This window comes from Myotis davidii, unplaced genomic scaffold (assembly GCF_000327345.1).
Source record: "Myotis davidii unplaced genomic scaffold, ASM32734v1 scaffold394, whole genome shotgun sequence".
NCBI lineage: Eukaryota > Metazoa > Chordata > Mammalia > Chiroptera > Vespertilionidae > Myotis > Myotis davidii.
Window position 1 is genome coordinate 2,899,601 of NW_006287548.1, and position 15,676 is coordinate 2,915,276.

The 15,676-nt window shown below is 39.7% G+C and overlaps 1 protein-coding gene across 1 annotated transcript in view; it reads left to right on the top strand.

Moving 5' to 3' along the window:
• Positions 1–15,676, top strand: part of ADAM23 (ADAM metallopeptidase domain 23) — a gene marked incomplete at its 5' end in the record, with an annotated part of 149,420 nt that overhangs the window by 101,874 nt on the left and 31,870 nt on the right. The window contains 7 exons of the mRNA XM_006759419.2: positions 1,140–1,224; positions 2,140–2,230; positions 4,505–4,553; positions 6,735–6,834; positions 10,416–10,487; positions 10,950–11,039; positions 12,553–12,633. Of these exons, the coding sequence (XP_006759482.2) occupies positions 1,140–1,224; positions 2,140–2,230; positions 4,505–4,553; positions 6,735–6,834; positions 10,416–10,487; positions 10,950–11,039; positions 12,553–12,633 (568 nt within the window). The remainder of the gene's footprint in view (positions 1–1,139; positions 1,225–2,139; positions 2,231–4,504; positions 4,554–6,734; positions 6,835–10,415; positions 10,488–10,949; positions 11,040–12,552; positions 12,634–15,676) is intronic.

A 15,676-nucleotide genomic window follows, 5' to 3' on the forward strand; every position in this document is an offset into this window, starting at 1 on the left:
ATAAAAATATATTAAAAGACAAAAAGAGAGTGATGTTGATTCCTCTCTCCATTAAATGAGAAGCATGGGGGAAGGCTGTCTGGTGCTGGGAGGCTGCTGGTTCCATAGTCATTAGATCTACCTTCAAAGCATATCCCTACCTTCAGACCTTCCATCCACAAGGTCACCTGGTTGCTGGTGCTCCAGCCTTTATTACAGGGCAGGAATGATGGTCCTGGAGGATTGTAAGAAGGCATGCCTTCCCGCTGAACTAGTTCCTTTGAAGCAGATTTCCTGAAAGCTTGCACACATTAGTGTCACCAAGAAATCATTTGTTAATTTTTTTTTTTTAATCCTCACCTGAGGATATTTTTTCCATTGATTTTTAGAGAGAGTGGAGGGGAGGAAGGGGAAGAGAGAGAAAAAAAACAGAAACATAGATGTGAGAGAGACACATCAATTGGTTGCCTCCCACATGTGCCCCAACTGTGCTGGGGATGAACCCTGGACTGGCCATCGAATCTGAGACTCTTTGGTGAGCGGGCCTAAGCTCTGTGTTGAGGAACACAGGCCAGGGCTGCTAAATCTTACGCATATGGCCATATTGAGCTGCAAGAGAGGCTAGGAAATACAGACTTTTCAAGTGAATTATTGAATAAAATTGAACTATCACGGAGGAACAGAGGTACCATATTTTCTGGTGTGTAATAGGTGTTCCCCACATACGATGAGGCTGTTTTCGGACAGTTCTCTAAGGTTCTCTCCTGGGATCAAACTAATGAAAGTTTCCTTCCTTTCCTCTCACCTTTACTGTTTACTTTCTTTTCTTCCAGTCTTTAATCAACATTTTGTAATAATCAGCAATATTTTTGTATAACTACTAGATAGTCTCTATTGGAAGAAAATCAAGAGTTTGTGTTCTCAATTCCTGAGTTCGTACATGATGCTCAGTTAATATTTGCTCAACTGAGATTATTAACATAACATAAATTTAAAGGTTTTTATGACAGCATAAATTTCAATGTTTTTAAAATGCAGTTTTTGATTATTGTGAAGGAGGATGATTTGGGGGTGTTCAATGTAGGAGAGTAGACATGTTTGGGGAGAGCTTATGTGATGGTCACTACATTGGCTTCCTAATACCGATTTTCTTCCTTAAGGCGCGTGACATTCCACTATAAGAGAAGCAGTCTGAGTTACTTTGGAGGTGTCTGTTCTCGCACAAGGGGAGTTGGTGTGAATGAGGTAAAATTTGACAGTGTTCTTAAAGTAGAGCTTTATCTTTGCATCTGATCTGATCCCCCTCCCACCCCGCCCCGTGGCCCAGTTTATATCCTTCCTCAGGCCTGTGTAGAATGATAATGATGAGAATACAGTATGAATGTTTATATTAATAAATAAACCTTGTAAGAAAAGAGGTATTGTTTCATTTTATAATGATAGTTTTCCTTTTTATCAGGCAAGTATAAGCCAAAGAGGGTTTTTTGGCCTCTGTAGATACATTTTTACAAGCTTGTTAATCCCTTACAATTATTTTTGAAAATTATAATGCTCTTTTGCTCAAGTTAGGTTTAACTCATTTATATGAAAGAATTTGTGATTGTATCTACTCAGCATCTCTGTTTTGTCCCGATGTATTTATTTTATATTTATGCCTTCTACCTACCTATCTGTAGAAGTAATTGAAGCAATTATTTCCTTAATCTCAGTATCTTCATTTATGTAAAGAAAATTCTGATAACAGTTGGCAGTAGCACCCAAAAAGCCGAACCAACTGTATCTAAACCTTGAGTCATACCAGAGTATTCCAGCTTATCCTCATGACCATCCTTCAGTGGAGTCCTCTTGACATGCTTCTAGGAAGTTGAATTTATTCTTGGTTTGATATGAGTTGAGTTGGGGCACAGCCTTTTATGACTTGTATGTTACATATCATGTGAGAGGAGAGCATAAGGTTTGGAGAGGTGCCATGCAGTAACAGAGGCTTTCTGCTTCCTGGGCCCAGTTGCCAGGAAGAAGTGATAAAGGAGCAGATGCTGCTTTCCGATGCTATGAGGCCCTTAGGGAACTGAGATGTTACATGGTGATGATGAAGAAATAATAACTAGTTTTGTGCACTCTCTCAAATGTTTCCCACACACTTTCAACTCTGAAAAACAGTATGGTCTTCCAATGGCAGTGGCACAAGTATTATCGCAGAGCCTGGCTCAAAACCTTGGAATCCAATGGGAACCTTCTAGCAGAAAGCCAAGTATGTACACCGACCTTCTTACTCACTTGCATGTCTGTGTAATGCATGACCAGTTAACAAATACAGATGCTTCTTTTCTAAGTCCTTGTAGCTTAATTGTAGTGTATCTCCTTCCTCCAAAACAAGGATAAGATGAGCAACTCAAGGTAATTCTTATTATGTTTGGGTTGTAGAAATGTCTTTTTCTCAAAGTCCCCCAAAGCATACTCACTTTCTCAGAGTGTGATCAGCGTTCTCATACTGTGGAGTGTTGGGGGTGGTGACACCTCACCCTTTGGGTTCTAACCACCTGAGTATAGACACACGATGCCCCAGGGGGCTCCATCACTAGTTTAATAAGAGTACAGGTGGATCAAGAAATAGCTTAGATTCAGAGTCAAAAAGGAGTTCAAACTCAACTTACCTACCTACCTACCTCTAATTAAATTCACCCACCAGTCCTAGCAAGAAACGATAGAGAAGCCTCCTGGACAGGAGGCCCTGATCCAGGGCCTTGTGAGCATGGGGGCAGGTGGTAGAGGATATACTCTAGTGGGCAGGCAGGGCCGAGAGGAGTGCAAACAGAGCCACAGATCCGAGCTGGTAGGAAAGTGCAGCCAGTGCCTGGGGGGTGTTCCTCTGGTTGTTGATCAGAGGAGAGGTGGATGGAAAGGCAGACCTGAGTTTCCAGTGACAGAGTGTCTAAGGCCCACAGTAGTGTTAGGGGTCCATGAAAAAATTTAATTTCTTTAAAAATCAGAATAAAATCCACTGTAGATTATATTCCTCTTTATACCAACACGATGATAAAATATAATTTCTAATACATTTTGTGGTAGAAGGCAAAAGTGCCCAGGACTCACACAATGTAATCCCATGTAAGGAAAGACCAAGGTGTTTGCTCAAATTATTCTCTTACTTCGGAATGAAACGGAAGTTTCTTTCCCCTGTGAAAATATCAGACACCAGGCGTAAACATTCCCGCTCCCCAACCTCCCCAAAGAAGGAAATAGTGGAAATGTACCTTAACGTTTACATTCGATAACTTTTTGACTACTATCAAATAATTGTCCTGAATGCATGGTATTATGGAAACTTGAAGTAAATATCCAGGAGCTTCTCGATGCTCTCGATGGGCATCACATTCTGGGTATGTTAAGTCCAGTGGCACTTGTCTCCAGACTTGCACTTATCAACATCTTGCTGAGTGTATTTGCTTTCCCAAGAAAACAGTCCGCACCAAAGGAGGATCAGCAGCTGCCTGGATGCCTTAAAGCCAGAAGGAGTAGGACCAGGTTTCCCACCTTAATTGAAAACCCTGAAGCCAGGAAGAGGCCAGTGCTGGGGTCAGCTGAGAGGTGGTACTGAGTTGGATGATGGGACAGGGTGAGAAATAGTGTTCATTAGTGCCTGGCACAGTTCCTTCCTTCCTAAAATTCTTAATTCCTTTGTGAATTGTTTGTTTAGCTAGATAATTATTAGTTTTGAGCTTTTGATGATAAAAAAATCAATTTGGGAGTCTTTCTTTAAAATTATGATAGAAAAGAGAATAGGGAAAAATAAGTGACAAGAATAGCCCCTCACAATATCCATATGTCAGTCTTTGGTATCTATGCTAATGATGGTTATTTAATGTAAATGATTATCTTCATGTCTGTTTTAGATGGCTCTCTCTTACCAAACCGTTTAGCATAGCGTTCTTCAAGTCTCTGGCCGATCCCTGTTCTGACCATAGCAAATTGGACTCTTTAACTTCCAGTATGCTCTGGGAGCAAGACGGCGATGATGGCTCATTGCATTTGTGCTGTAGAGCAGTGCATTGGACAGAGAGCTCACAGGTCACCACGTCATGTGAGCCCCAGGACCACCCTGGCATCGAAGCAGAGAGACACCTTCCCCATTTTAGAGGTGGAAACACTGAACCCCAAGACATGTTAAGTCACTTCCCTATGGGACCCTTTCACCAAGGAGAACTGGGATCACAGCTTTCTGTGGTCCAGACCAGGGTACTTTCCATTCAGCATTGGAACGAGGAATTTAATTGAGTTCTCCGCGTTACAATAACGAGGAGAGGCACAATTGTATTTCTTGCTGGCTGTTAGGAGGTGACCTTTACTTCTGGAAAGAATGAAGACGTATTGATTTAAAGAAAGTCGATTTTGCTCTGTGAGACGTCACTGTCTGTACCTGGGAGTGGAATTAGAATTAAGAAATTATTGAAGAGCTGTAATGCAAATGACAGATGTGACTTTCGTTGATTCTCTTTTCTTCTGTTGCTTTGTTTCTTTGGACTAGAATGTGACTGCACAGAATCCTGGGGAGGCTGCATAATGGAGGAAACAGGGTAAATTTTCATATACGTGCGTTTGATGAATGTCTTTCACTGCAATTGCTGCATATAATTAGATATACAATCTCTCGGTACTGGCCTTTTAAGCTAAGCACTTAGTATAAATTCAATAATTAATTATCTGATATTTTAAAAATGAAAGGACTAATTTACTTTATGTTTTAATTTTTTATTTAAAGTTGATGATCAGTGTAAGATATAGTAACTACTTCTACATCTATTAACCCTTAAAGATAGCACAGTATTAAATGCTTCTAAGTTTAATAGAGATATTAATTTTTCAGTACACTTAGAATAAAAGCTGGTTGTCTACCTAAAGCAGTCAGTGAAAACCTATTTAGTCATCAATTTATATCTTAAGGAACTCGCCAATAGATATGTTGCTGTAATAAAAATTGTACTGTACTGCTTATATAACCAATAAATTTTTTTATTATTATTAAGACAGATCGTGTCTAAATTAGGTAGTCTTCTACTGATAGACATTTGAACATTTCCTCACCTACCTCCTCTCTGTTCCAGAGTTGCCAAGGCCTGGAAACATTGTCCTCTTTCCCAGGGACCCTTCCCCCAGGGCAACCTCTGTCCCAAGGCCCCTAAGCTAGAATCTTCTCCTTATAGATGGGAGAGGTTTCTCACCCTTGTGCCCCTCCTACTTCTTGGCCCCGTTCCCAACATCTGCTCAACACATCGGCCATTTCCAGTGCTACCCCCATCCCTAAGCGCCCCAGTTGCCAGAAACCTGAGCTGTTTGGACAGAGACCTTTCCTTATTCTCCCACCAGGAGTTCAGCTCATAAGACAGAGTTTGAGCATGAGGGTTTGCAGGGGGAGCCAGCCATTCTGCCTGCTATTTTAGAACACGGAAATGGCATAGCCCCTTGCTGTTGAACCACAGTTTAGTAATATTACGGCTTTTAAGCAGGCTTTTTGGAGGATTGCTATAGGAAAGTAACACTACTTAGAGTGTTCTCTATAGGTTCTTATAGGATCTCTAGGTCGGTATCTAAACTCCCAATTTCAAAATGGACTTTTTTCTTTTTATTAAGTTCATTGGGGTGACATTTGTTAATAAGATTGTATAAGTTTCAAGTATAAATTTTTATGATAGGTGATCTTCATATGGCATTGTGAGCCCACCATCCAAAGCCAAATCATCTTCCGTCACCATGTATTTGATCCCCTTTAAATGAATTTTTTGAGACTACATATAGGATATGATAAAACTGACATTAATATTTATTTTTTCAAGTACACATTTCTGTGTAGTTCTTGTAAGAGATCACTGTCAACAATGGCAGATTTCACCTTCTTCCATACACTGCCCTCATATATCAGGATACAGAGAATTATTGGATTACCTCCTGGCATAAGTGGCCTCTCAAATTTCAAATCAAGTACTATTACAAATATGCTCAAGGAATTAATGTGCGTGATTTAGTTTAACCTTGACTATGTGTATAACATTCCCCTATGTACTGACTGACATAGAGATAGTAATTTGATTAATCAAATCATAGAGGAGCTCATATTGTAATCCTACTAAATCATGAATGTCACCTAATAATAGTATTTGTGATTGAGAACAGGGAGCTATTATTCACAGGAGCTTACCCTAATTCTGTTTGTATTGTGTGTATGTACACTAAAAGCATATATGCATGTACACACAGATATATATGGCCTAGTACATTCTTTTAGGGTTTTCTTGTTTACAGGAATTGTTTTGTGGAAGCTTGCATTATACAGTCATTAATAATTGACCCTTACAACTCCCTCCTCAAAATATAAAAAAATCCAGTGGGTTCCTGAGGTCTTTTTATTCAGGACAGAGGCAAAAAAGTGCCTACCTTTACTGAGACAGAGCAAATAAAAATGACCACACTTTAAAGTACAGGCTTAACGAAGAAGTTTTGTGATGAGCTTTTCAGAAAGTCTTTGAAAGCCAGGCATGGAAAAGCTTGGATGCTGAGGAGGTTGTCCCCTAGCCCCCAGGTTATTTTTATAAACTCGATCACACATACTTTGCCGATTTGAACATAAGAACCTGTCAAAATTTGTGTAGAATCATCTGAGTCCACAGTGAACATTTTGTTCTAAATTCAGGGTTTTAATTTTCTTCTCCGATGACTTCTTTTGGGAAGTTATTTACATAATTGATTCTTTATTTCCTCAGGGTATCCCATTCCAGAAAATTCTCAAAGTGCAGCATTTTGGAATATAGAGACTTTTTACAGAGAGGGGGTGGAGCCTGCCTTTTCAACAGGCCAACAAAGGTTAGTAACTTAGGAAGTGTAATTCTCTCTCTCTCTCTCTCTCACACACACACACACATAATGGAACAGTGCCAAGTATCAGATACTTGTCTTGGAAAGCAGCGTTGTTGTCAGTAAATTAATATTTAGTTACCAAATGCTTTCTCATGTTGAAAACTGTTTAAATGAACTATAATTTTACTGTTCTGAATCTGTTTTTTAGCGCTAGCTGCTGCACCCTCTCCCCGAAACAGTCTTGTAATTAAAATATATTTGAAATTTCAGATTAGGGTTTTTACCCTGCTACTAAGAAATAGTGGATTGCATTAAGATATATTGCTTTAATTTATTTCTCTGACAAGAATTCCATTTGGCCTTAACATTCTCTCTAGGGGTATAACTAATGTCTTGGCCCTCTCCGCCCCTCCCCATCCCTTCTCTTCCCTTTCCCTTCCCCTCTTCTTCCTTCCCTTCCCATCCCCTCCTCTCCTCCCTCTATCCTTCCATCCATCCTATTTTTCTTTTTTTAAAAATATATTTTTATTGATATTCAGAGAGAGGAAGGGAGAGGGATAGAGAGACAGAAACATCAATGAAAGAGACACATTGATTGGCTGCCTCCTGAACAGCCCCCTATTGGGGTCAGGTCAAGTCAAACCGAGGACCTCTTGGTCCATGGGTCAGTGCTCAACCACTGAACCACCCCACCGGCCTTTCTTCCTTTCCCTTTCTCCCTCCCTCCCGCCTTCCCTCCTTTTTTTCCTTCCTTCCTTCCTCTCTCTCATAGTCTATTCTCCCAGAAAAGAAGCATTTCTAACATCAGAGAGCAAAAAAACTGGGCCAAGTATTTATGGATTCCATTAACACATATATGTTATATTACACAGTCCCTTTACTTGGGAAGGTCCACATTGTCAATTGACATTACATTGAAGTTCATATATACAGTGTCATAATCCCTTATCCACAGATTCCTTCATTCAAAAGCTCTGAAAACTGGAAGATTTTTATTAGTTTGCAGAAGACACAATGGACAGTGACACTTGTCCTGAACTGAAAATCTTTATCCCTCATAGTGTGAACATTTGTAAGTCTTGCTGTGGAAATATTAATGTGTTTGATTATAGGGCATCCAACAGGCCCCTCAGGGTTATTACATGGAACATGGTAAATGCATCATACTTTTCTAAAATCTAGAAAAGCCAGAATCCTCAAATTCACCAGATATAAAGCTTTTAGCATGGGACTACAGACCTATAGTAATATGTTTGGAAGAAGTTGCTCAACAGACAAAAAGACAGGGTTGGTGCTAATTAGCAGATGGTATAGACATTCTAACATTGCACATTTCATATTTCCTTTAAGTCAAAACAAGTCCATTGCTATACAAAGTGTTTAACACTCTGCAAATTGAGAGAGCAGTGAAATCATGTTAGCCTTTTAAAAAAATCAGTACTAATGTGGGTAACTGACAGAATAATTTATTCCTATCCCCATAATTAAGTGATACTACTATAGCCAGGGGATGGTAGTTTGATGCCTGACATTTGTATAGAATCTCAGTAAGGCTGCAGAAAAAGAAATAGGAATTTTAAAGTGAACTTGCATCATTAAAACTTGGCTGCCTGCCTTTTATGACATTCATCTCAATGCAACAGAAACCTGACAACTCCAGAATGTATAAAATGGATGCAATGAGTAATGATGAATTAATGTGAGCAACTAGTATTTTGAATACAATGCATGTGGCCAATTTTACCTGCCTTGCAGCTCACCAACTAATTATAAGCATCACACGTGAGGCAACAACACTGAGTTGTTGGGAAAGGTTAAGATTTTGAGTGTGTGTATAAGCATCCATCACTAGATGTCTGACATTGCCTGTGAGTGGAAAGAAAATGATTCCAGTAAGCTGGAAACTTAAAAGTAACCATCTACCTTTAATTTTAAAAGTTAGTAAGTATGAAATTGTTTTTCTCTGAAAACGTCATATTAGCATGTTTTGTAAAAAGCCCCTTTGGATTCCAGTGAAAGAGTTTTTATGTATGTAACAAAGAACTGACTTTGTCCAAGTGTTTTCAGTCAATGACTGTGTGGATGCATGTTTTATGTGTTTTTACATGACCTGTGTGCATCTTTTCTGTGCCGTGGGAACCTTCCCCAGGCCATGTGTCCCATGTGCTGTGCCACAGTGACCTGTCTCAAGAGGAGAGTCCTAAGGTTACATGTTCCGGTCTGCCCTTCCCTTTTCCATTTTCTCCTGCTTGCTGATCAAAATACCGCAGGCATTAGGACTGTTGATTTCAGTCATTGGACTTGCCCGCTGCGGAGTCCCACCCAAGTCTCCTGGAAATCTTCCTTGTTTCTTATAATAGTTCTCCTTCCTGGAAGCGGAAGGGGGATCAGATCTTTCTCAGGTGGACGCAGTGGAAGCCACCCCCGGCTTGGGTGTGTGATGTTGGTGGGGAAGGAGTCTCTTTCTCCCTCTCCTACTCATGGCTCTGAGATTTGGGATGGGGTGTGCTGGACATGCACAGAGAAATCTTGCCCAGGTTAAAAGAAGTAGGAATGGTCCCCATAGACAATCAACTGCCTCCACAATTGGTTGCAATAGTGTTTATCTGGTGAGCAAGTTCATGGCATCAGAGGGTGGTTTATTGCAGACATTTGACTCTTCATTGCTCCTGGAAGGACCTAGAGATTTCTGTACATCCATATGTATGGCTGCGTATGTACTTAATATGCTTCAGGCAGTATGGATTTATTTTCAATGAGAATGATGGGAGTGGATTTCCAGCCACATTTTATTCTAAGCTTATTTGTGTTTGCTTGATTGTGTATATCACATTTGGCTAGACTGAAACATTTTTATCCTTTTGACAATTTTGATGTCTTCTCAGCTGGCTTGAGATAAGTCAGCAAATTAGATATATGAGCCTTCTTAGCAATGCACCTTTGCTCCATTAGGAAAGATGAGAAGTGATCCATTCTTGTTGACAGCTTATCTCCATAAAAAGTAACTGTGATGATGGAGGTCACCTCTGGAGCCCACCACCATAGAATCCTCCAAGAGATATTGCCCCATTTAAAACATGGGTTTTAGCCCTACCGGTTTGGCTCAGTGGATAGAGCTTTGATCTGCGGACTGAAGGGTCCCCGGTACCCGGGTTGTGGGTTGATCCCCAGTAGGGGGTATGCAGCAGGCAGCCGATCAATGATTCATCATTGATGTTTCTCTCTCTCTCCCTCTCCCTCTCTCTCTCCCCCTTTCTCTCTGAAATCAATAAAAATATATTAAAAAATAAAACATGGGTTTTATAAGTATTATTAATAAGTGAACAGTGTTTCACACACAGGCATCATTTATAAGATGCCATTGCATCTTATAAATCACAAGAGAATATCATGGGGTACCTGATTGAAGGGCTGTATATGGGGCCTGATTGGTCCACACAGGCATCATTTATAAGATGCCATTGCAACAGATCACAAGAGAATATCACGGGGTAGCTGATTGAAGGGCTGTATATGGGGCCTGATTGGTGTGCTGATTTTCTGTGATAAATTAAAATGTTTTTCCTTTCTCTCCCTAATGGCCTCAGCTGTTTGAGCCCACAGAATGTGGAAATGGATACGTAGAAGCTGGGGAGGAATGTGATTGTGGTTTCCATGTGGTAGGTATAAGAGTTCTTTTTTACCTTCAGCACAGCACCTACGCAGAGCAAACACGAATAGCATTAGTGAGACGCCTGCAATATCATTCACTGTGGTCTCGCGGCCTTTCTTTCTGATCTTGCTCATCAATGCTTAATCCCAGCTCAGACACAGCATTAGAATTAATCATGTCCTTATGGCCCTGTCTGAGAAAACCTCGTGGGTCCTTCTAATCAAATTCCCTTCCTCTTAAAAATTCATAGCTCACAGTTACCCCAGACAGGTTTTACCAAATCACAAAACAGTCTTTCTGCGTTGTGTATTATTTTTGTCTTTATAAAATTAGATTGAGTATTCAGAATGTATGCTTACTATTGTATGAATCCCCTCGTCTGGATTATGCCTAAGTCATACGTGGAGAGAATGTTGAATGGACCAGTGGGGAAGCGTCCTGACTTACTCACGGGAAGTGCTTTTTCTAGGAATGCTATGGTTTGTGCTGTAAGAAGTGCTCTCTCTCCAATGGGGCCCACTGCAGCGATGGGCCCTGCTGCAACAATACCTCATGTCTGGTGAGTTTCCTGACAGCTTCATCATTCTTTTCATTGACATATGGGCCAAATATCTCAATGTATACATTTAAAAAAATGTAGTCCTTCTAAAATAAACATTAAGAGTTGCCCTGTTAACGCAGATGAAAACCAGGTTAGATGGTTGAATAGAGGAGGGACAGTTCCTGTGGTCTTTTTATTTTAGACTCTGAGCATAAAAGCTAGTGCTCATAGTTTTACACGTGGCTTTTTAAATCCCCTACCAAGGGAAAAAAGCTAGATAAGGAAGTCATGTATGAATGTATGTCAATGTGTGTGTAGACACATAGTTACTTCTACCTATAGAGACCAGTTAACTTTTAAAAAGTCCTTTAAAAAATATTTTCTTTTCTCATCTATAAAAACCTCTAATATTCCTTTTACCTATAGAATTACATAATTTGATCATTTTATTCAATATTAATGGGTATTATACTGCCGGGGTCCAGCCCCAGCGGTCCAGGGGTTCCCAAAGGTGTGGACGGAGTCAGCGAAGAATGTTTTACACGGAGACAGCATTCAGAACTCTCTAGCTCTCTTTAGTCTCCGTGGATCTTCCTGTGCCTGGCTGAGGCCACAGAGAAAGATCCCCAGGCAAACTGAGCCTTTATTTTATAGTCAGAGGTAAACAAGGTAGTGGTTACCAAAGTTACACTGTTCTTGTGAGTTTCACTTGTGTACACTGTTTGTGAGTTTCACTTGTTTTTGTTTTTGTTCTTGCTCTTGCTGCAGTTCCCTCAGCCCATTAGCTTCCCAGATAAGATCTAGGGATCCTTATTAGGTGAAGCCTAATTATGCTTAAGAGGACTATGCCCTCTAAGCTGGGACTTATTTGTGACTTTGCCAACAGGTCAGGCCGAGGTTTAACCCTATAGCGGCTCCCCACATTATACATATGGTATTCTAGAGGATTCCAGCTTAGTTTATACTCACTTTATGTCCCCTACCAGGTTATAAATTGCTTGAAGGTAATTCGTTAATCTTTTACTTATCCCCAATCAGACCAACCAAATGCCTTGTATACAGTAGGCATCCACTGGTGTTACTGAAGGGAACCATTGACATTTGATTGTATGTATTTAGTTAAAGCAAGATAAACATCCAAGTTCATAAAGTTAATTAGTAAACATTGGGTGGATACATAAACCTCCAGAGAAATCTTAAATGTTTGTATTTTAGTGTTTTGTCGCTCTTTTGTCTCTAGCCACACCAGTGTTTCTTCTTTACATAGGTGCCATTACATTGTTTTTTAAAAATAATACTCTGAGACAGTGGGTTTTGAAATCCAAACATTTACTGTCTTGGTTAATGATTCATATTTACTACAAAGAGTGAGAAATGGGCCTTGCCTTCATTCTGCACCTACCTTGCTAATTCATACGAAGAGTTTGGTGATGGTTGTGCGAGAGTACCAGAATGACTGGTGAACATCAGAATGCTAACTCTAAGAAAGGTTAATTAATACTAGCTGCTAACATTGGATTTCAATTTGCAGTTTCAGCCAAGAGGATATGAATGTCGGGATGCTGTGAATGGGTGTGATATCACCGAGTACTGTACTGGGGACTCAGGCCAGGTATGGCAAACTGAGGTTTAGGTAATACATTTTACGTGTAAATGCACATTTTAAAGCTTTCCATTTGGATTACATGTGTGAATATGCTTTGGCCCCTTTGTTTTTTGTTTTGTTTTCTAGTAGTTTTCCCTGCCTGCCTTTATTTTAGGAATCTCTTTTTCTTCCAAGTTTCCTTTTCATAATTAGTTCCCTTTATATGGTTTATACCCAACTAATTGATTCTTCTTTCTTGGTCCCCACATCGAAAACACTAATGAAGCACTAATGTACTGTTTACAAACATTTTTAAGCCACAGAACCCCGTTTTTTTTAAAAAAACCCACAAAATTTTGGATGGGAGCCCAAGATAGAAAGCAGGAAGCAAGCAGCACTGCTCTGGGTGAAGTGGGACTGGGAGCAGGAGTCCTGCCCTCTCCGCTCTGCACCTGTCTGGTGGCGTGGCCGATGTGCTTTGGCGTGATCGTCTCACATTAAAATTATTATAACATATAATTAATGTTGACTTGTAGCATTCCTTCTTTATGTAATTTGTATGCTTTTAAACATTTTTGTTATGTTATTCCAAGTCTTTGTCATTCATATGAACATTTTTTGAGCACCTACTATATGGCAGGCACTGCTGTAAAAGTTGGGATGTGAGAGGGGTCACAATGGACAAGTGCTTGCTCTTCTGGAGCTTACATTCTGCTCAGTGGAGAAAAGCAAGCGAGTGAACAAAAATACCAGCGGTGGTAAGAGCTAAGCATAAAATAAGGCGATGTGCGAAAACTGAGGGAGTGGGGGTTTTAGGTGGAGTGGTCGGGTATATTTTCTTGGAGGGGTAGGCATTTAAGTAGAAACAGCTAAGAAGGAGCTTGGCAGAAAGCAGCAGGTACAGGAGCTTGGCTTCTTCAAGAAAAAGAATGAAAGAGAGGAGATGCGTGGGAACATTCAGAGAGGAAGCCAGGAATCAGGACAGGTAGGAACTTGGTAAGAACTCTAGATTTCACTGGACCTTCATATTCATTCTGACATCACTTAAAAGCATTTTCCCACACCATGACATATTTATTACATAAAAATCCTTTGTATGGTTGCATGAAAGCCTGTCATGTGTATTAGTTGATTTCTGTATCCAGTGGTGGATTTTTAGCAACTTTTTAGAATTAGAATTAATATGACAGTGAATACCTTTATGCATTTTTAAGACTGTTTTCTTGTTGGGAGTTAGCTAATTAGGGTAAGTTTCTAGGAGTAGAGTTACCTATTGCCAGGTTTTGTGCTATCCAAGGAGCTACCAATAAATAGAGTACAGATGGAGGCCAGAATATAATTTTTGTTATTGAAACTGGCCAAGATAAAAGTCATAGCTTAGTGTGAGGCTAAATGGGCCACTTTATAGATCCCAGGTTCAGGCTGTAGAACAGGTAATTGAGAAAATTGGGTCTGGAGTGGCCTCTCCCTGCAGAGCCTGGCCTTGCCTTACATGTCATGTAGAGAGAGTATGATTTATGTGAGTAGGCAAGAGAGAATGGCAGAACTGAGCCAGAATGCCCAATTATTCCTCTCTAGTTTATCAACCAGTCAGCCACTCTACCTGCTGGGGAAGAAGTGAATAAAGAGCAGAGAGTGGCTGGAGTTACACTGAATTTCCTTCACTGAAAGGACTAGAGGAGAGGGAAACAAAGGTTCCTAATTGATCTCTTTGAAAGTTCTCAATATATATCATGAGACTCCATCCAAATGGACCCTTGTAAGGATATGGTACACTTGAAATGTGTTCAGGCTGTTCTTTTATGATTTTTCTGTGCATCTCTTTTTTTCCCCTTGTATATTTTTATTGATTTCAGAGAGGAAGGGAGAGGGACAGAGAGAGAGAAACGTCAATGATGAGAGAGAAACATTGATTGGCTGCCTCCTGCACCCCCCACACTGGGGATCGAGCCCAAAACCCAGGCCCTATGCTCTGACCTGGAATTGAACCATGACCTCCTGGTTCATAGGTCAATGCTCAACCACTGAGCTGGACTGGCCAGGCCGTATCTCTTTCTTATATTTAATATTGTAAATTGGATTCTTTGTAATTTTCTTATAATATAGTGGCAAAGTATAAGAATTGTGGACTCTATGTTTCATGGCAAGTGTATTGACATTCATGAATTACTGTTCCACTGTGTTATATTTTTAGTTTTATAGGATAATACTATTTTTATACCCATCATATATTGTTTTGGGTCTGTATTATATTGTATTTAGCTGCTCTTTTTATTAGTATGTTTTTTTCCATTTCAACTTTTAATTCCTGAATTGCCATAGAATTTACCAGAAATAAGGCTTTTATAATAAGGGCTCTGTGGTCAACTGAATATTTTATTGTCTAAATTTTTTAAAATGTTCTTTTTAATCTCATGTATCTAAGGTAAAAACTGTACTGTTAATTTCTCAGTGGCATCTTAGAATAACATGTTCTGTTACTAGTAATTTCTTTATATGACCAGAATGAACCTGAAATAGATCACTGGCGGAAAAAGAGTTAAGTGCCCTCAAATTCTTTGGCTTTGTAAAAGGCAGAAAACTTTGAATTTAATTGATATTAATAATGATTAAGAAATGGTGACCTCTGAGAATTTCTGCATCTCTGAGAATCAGTATTATTGGCAACATTATGACTTTATCTCTTTTATCTCATAGTATGTTTTTGCTTAATTTTGATATTAGCATTAACTGATGCCTTTGAGCTACTTTTATTTTTATTTATTGAGTTTAGAGAGAAAGAGAGTAGGACTGATTTGTTATTCCATGTATGCATTCAGTGGTTGATTCTTGTATGTGCCCTGACTGGGGATCAAATCCGCAACCTTGGTGTATCAGAATGACACTCCAATCAACTGAGCACCCAGCCAAGGCCTGAGCTGCCTTCTAAGTTCACAATTTTAACAGAATAAACAATACTGAGAGAACTCCTTGGCAAACGATACTGGATGATATGACAAAGATGTTTTAGGAAGATGTGGGAAATGTTTTTTTGTTAGCACCATGAAGTAGGTCATCAAAATGTGTAGAA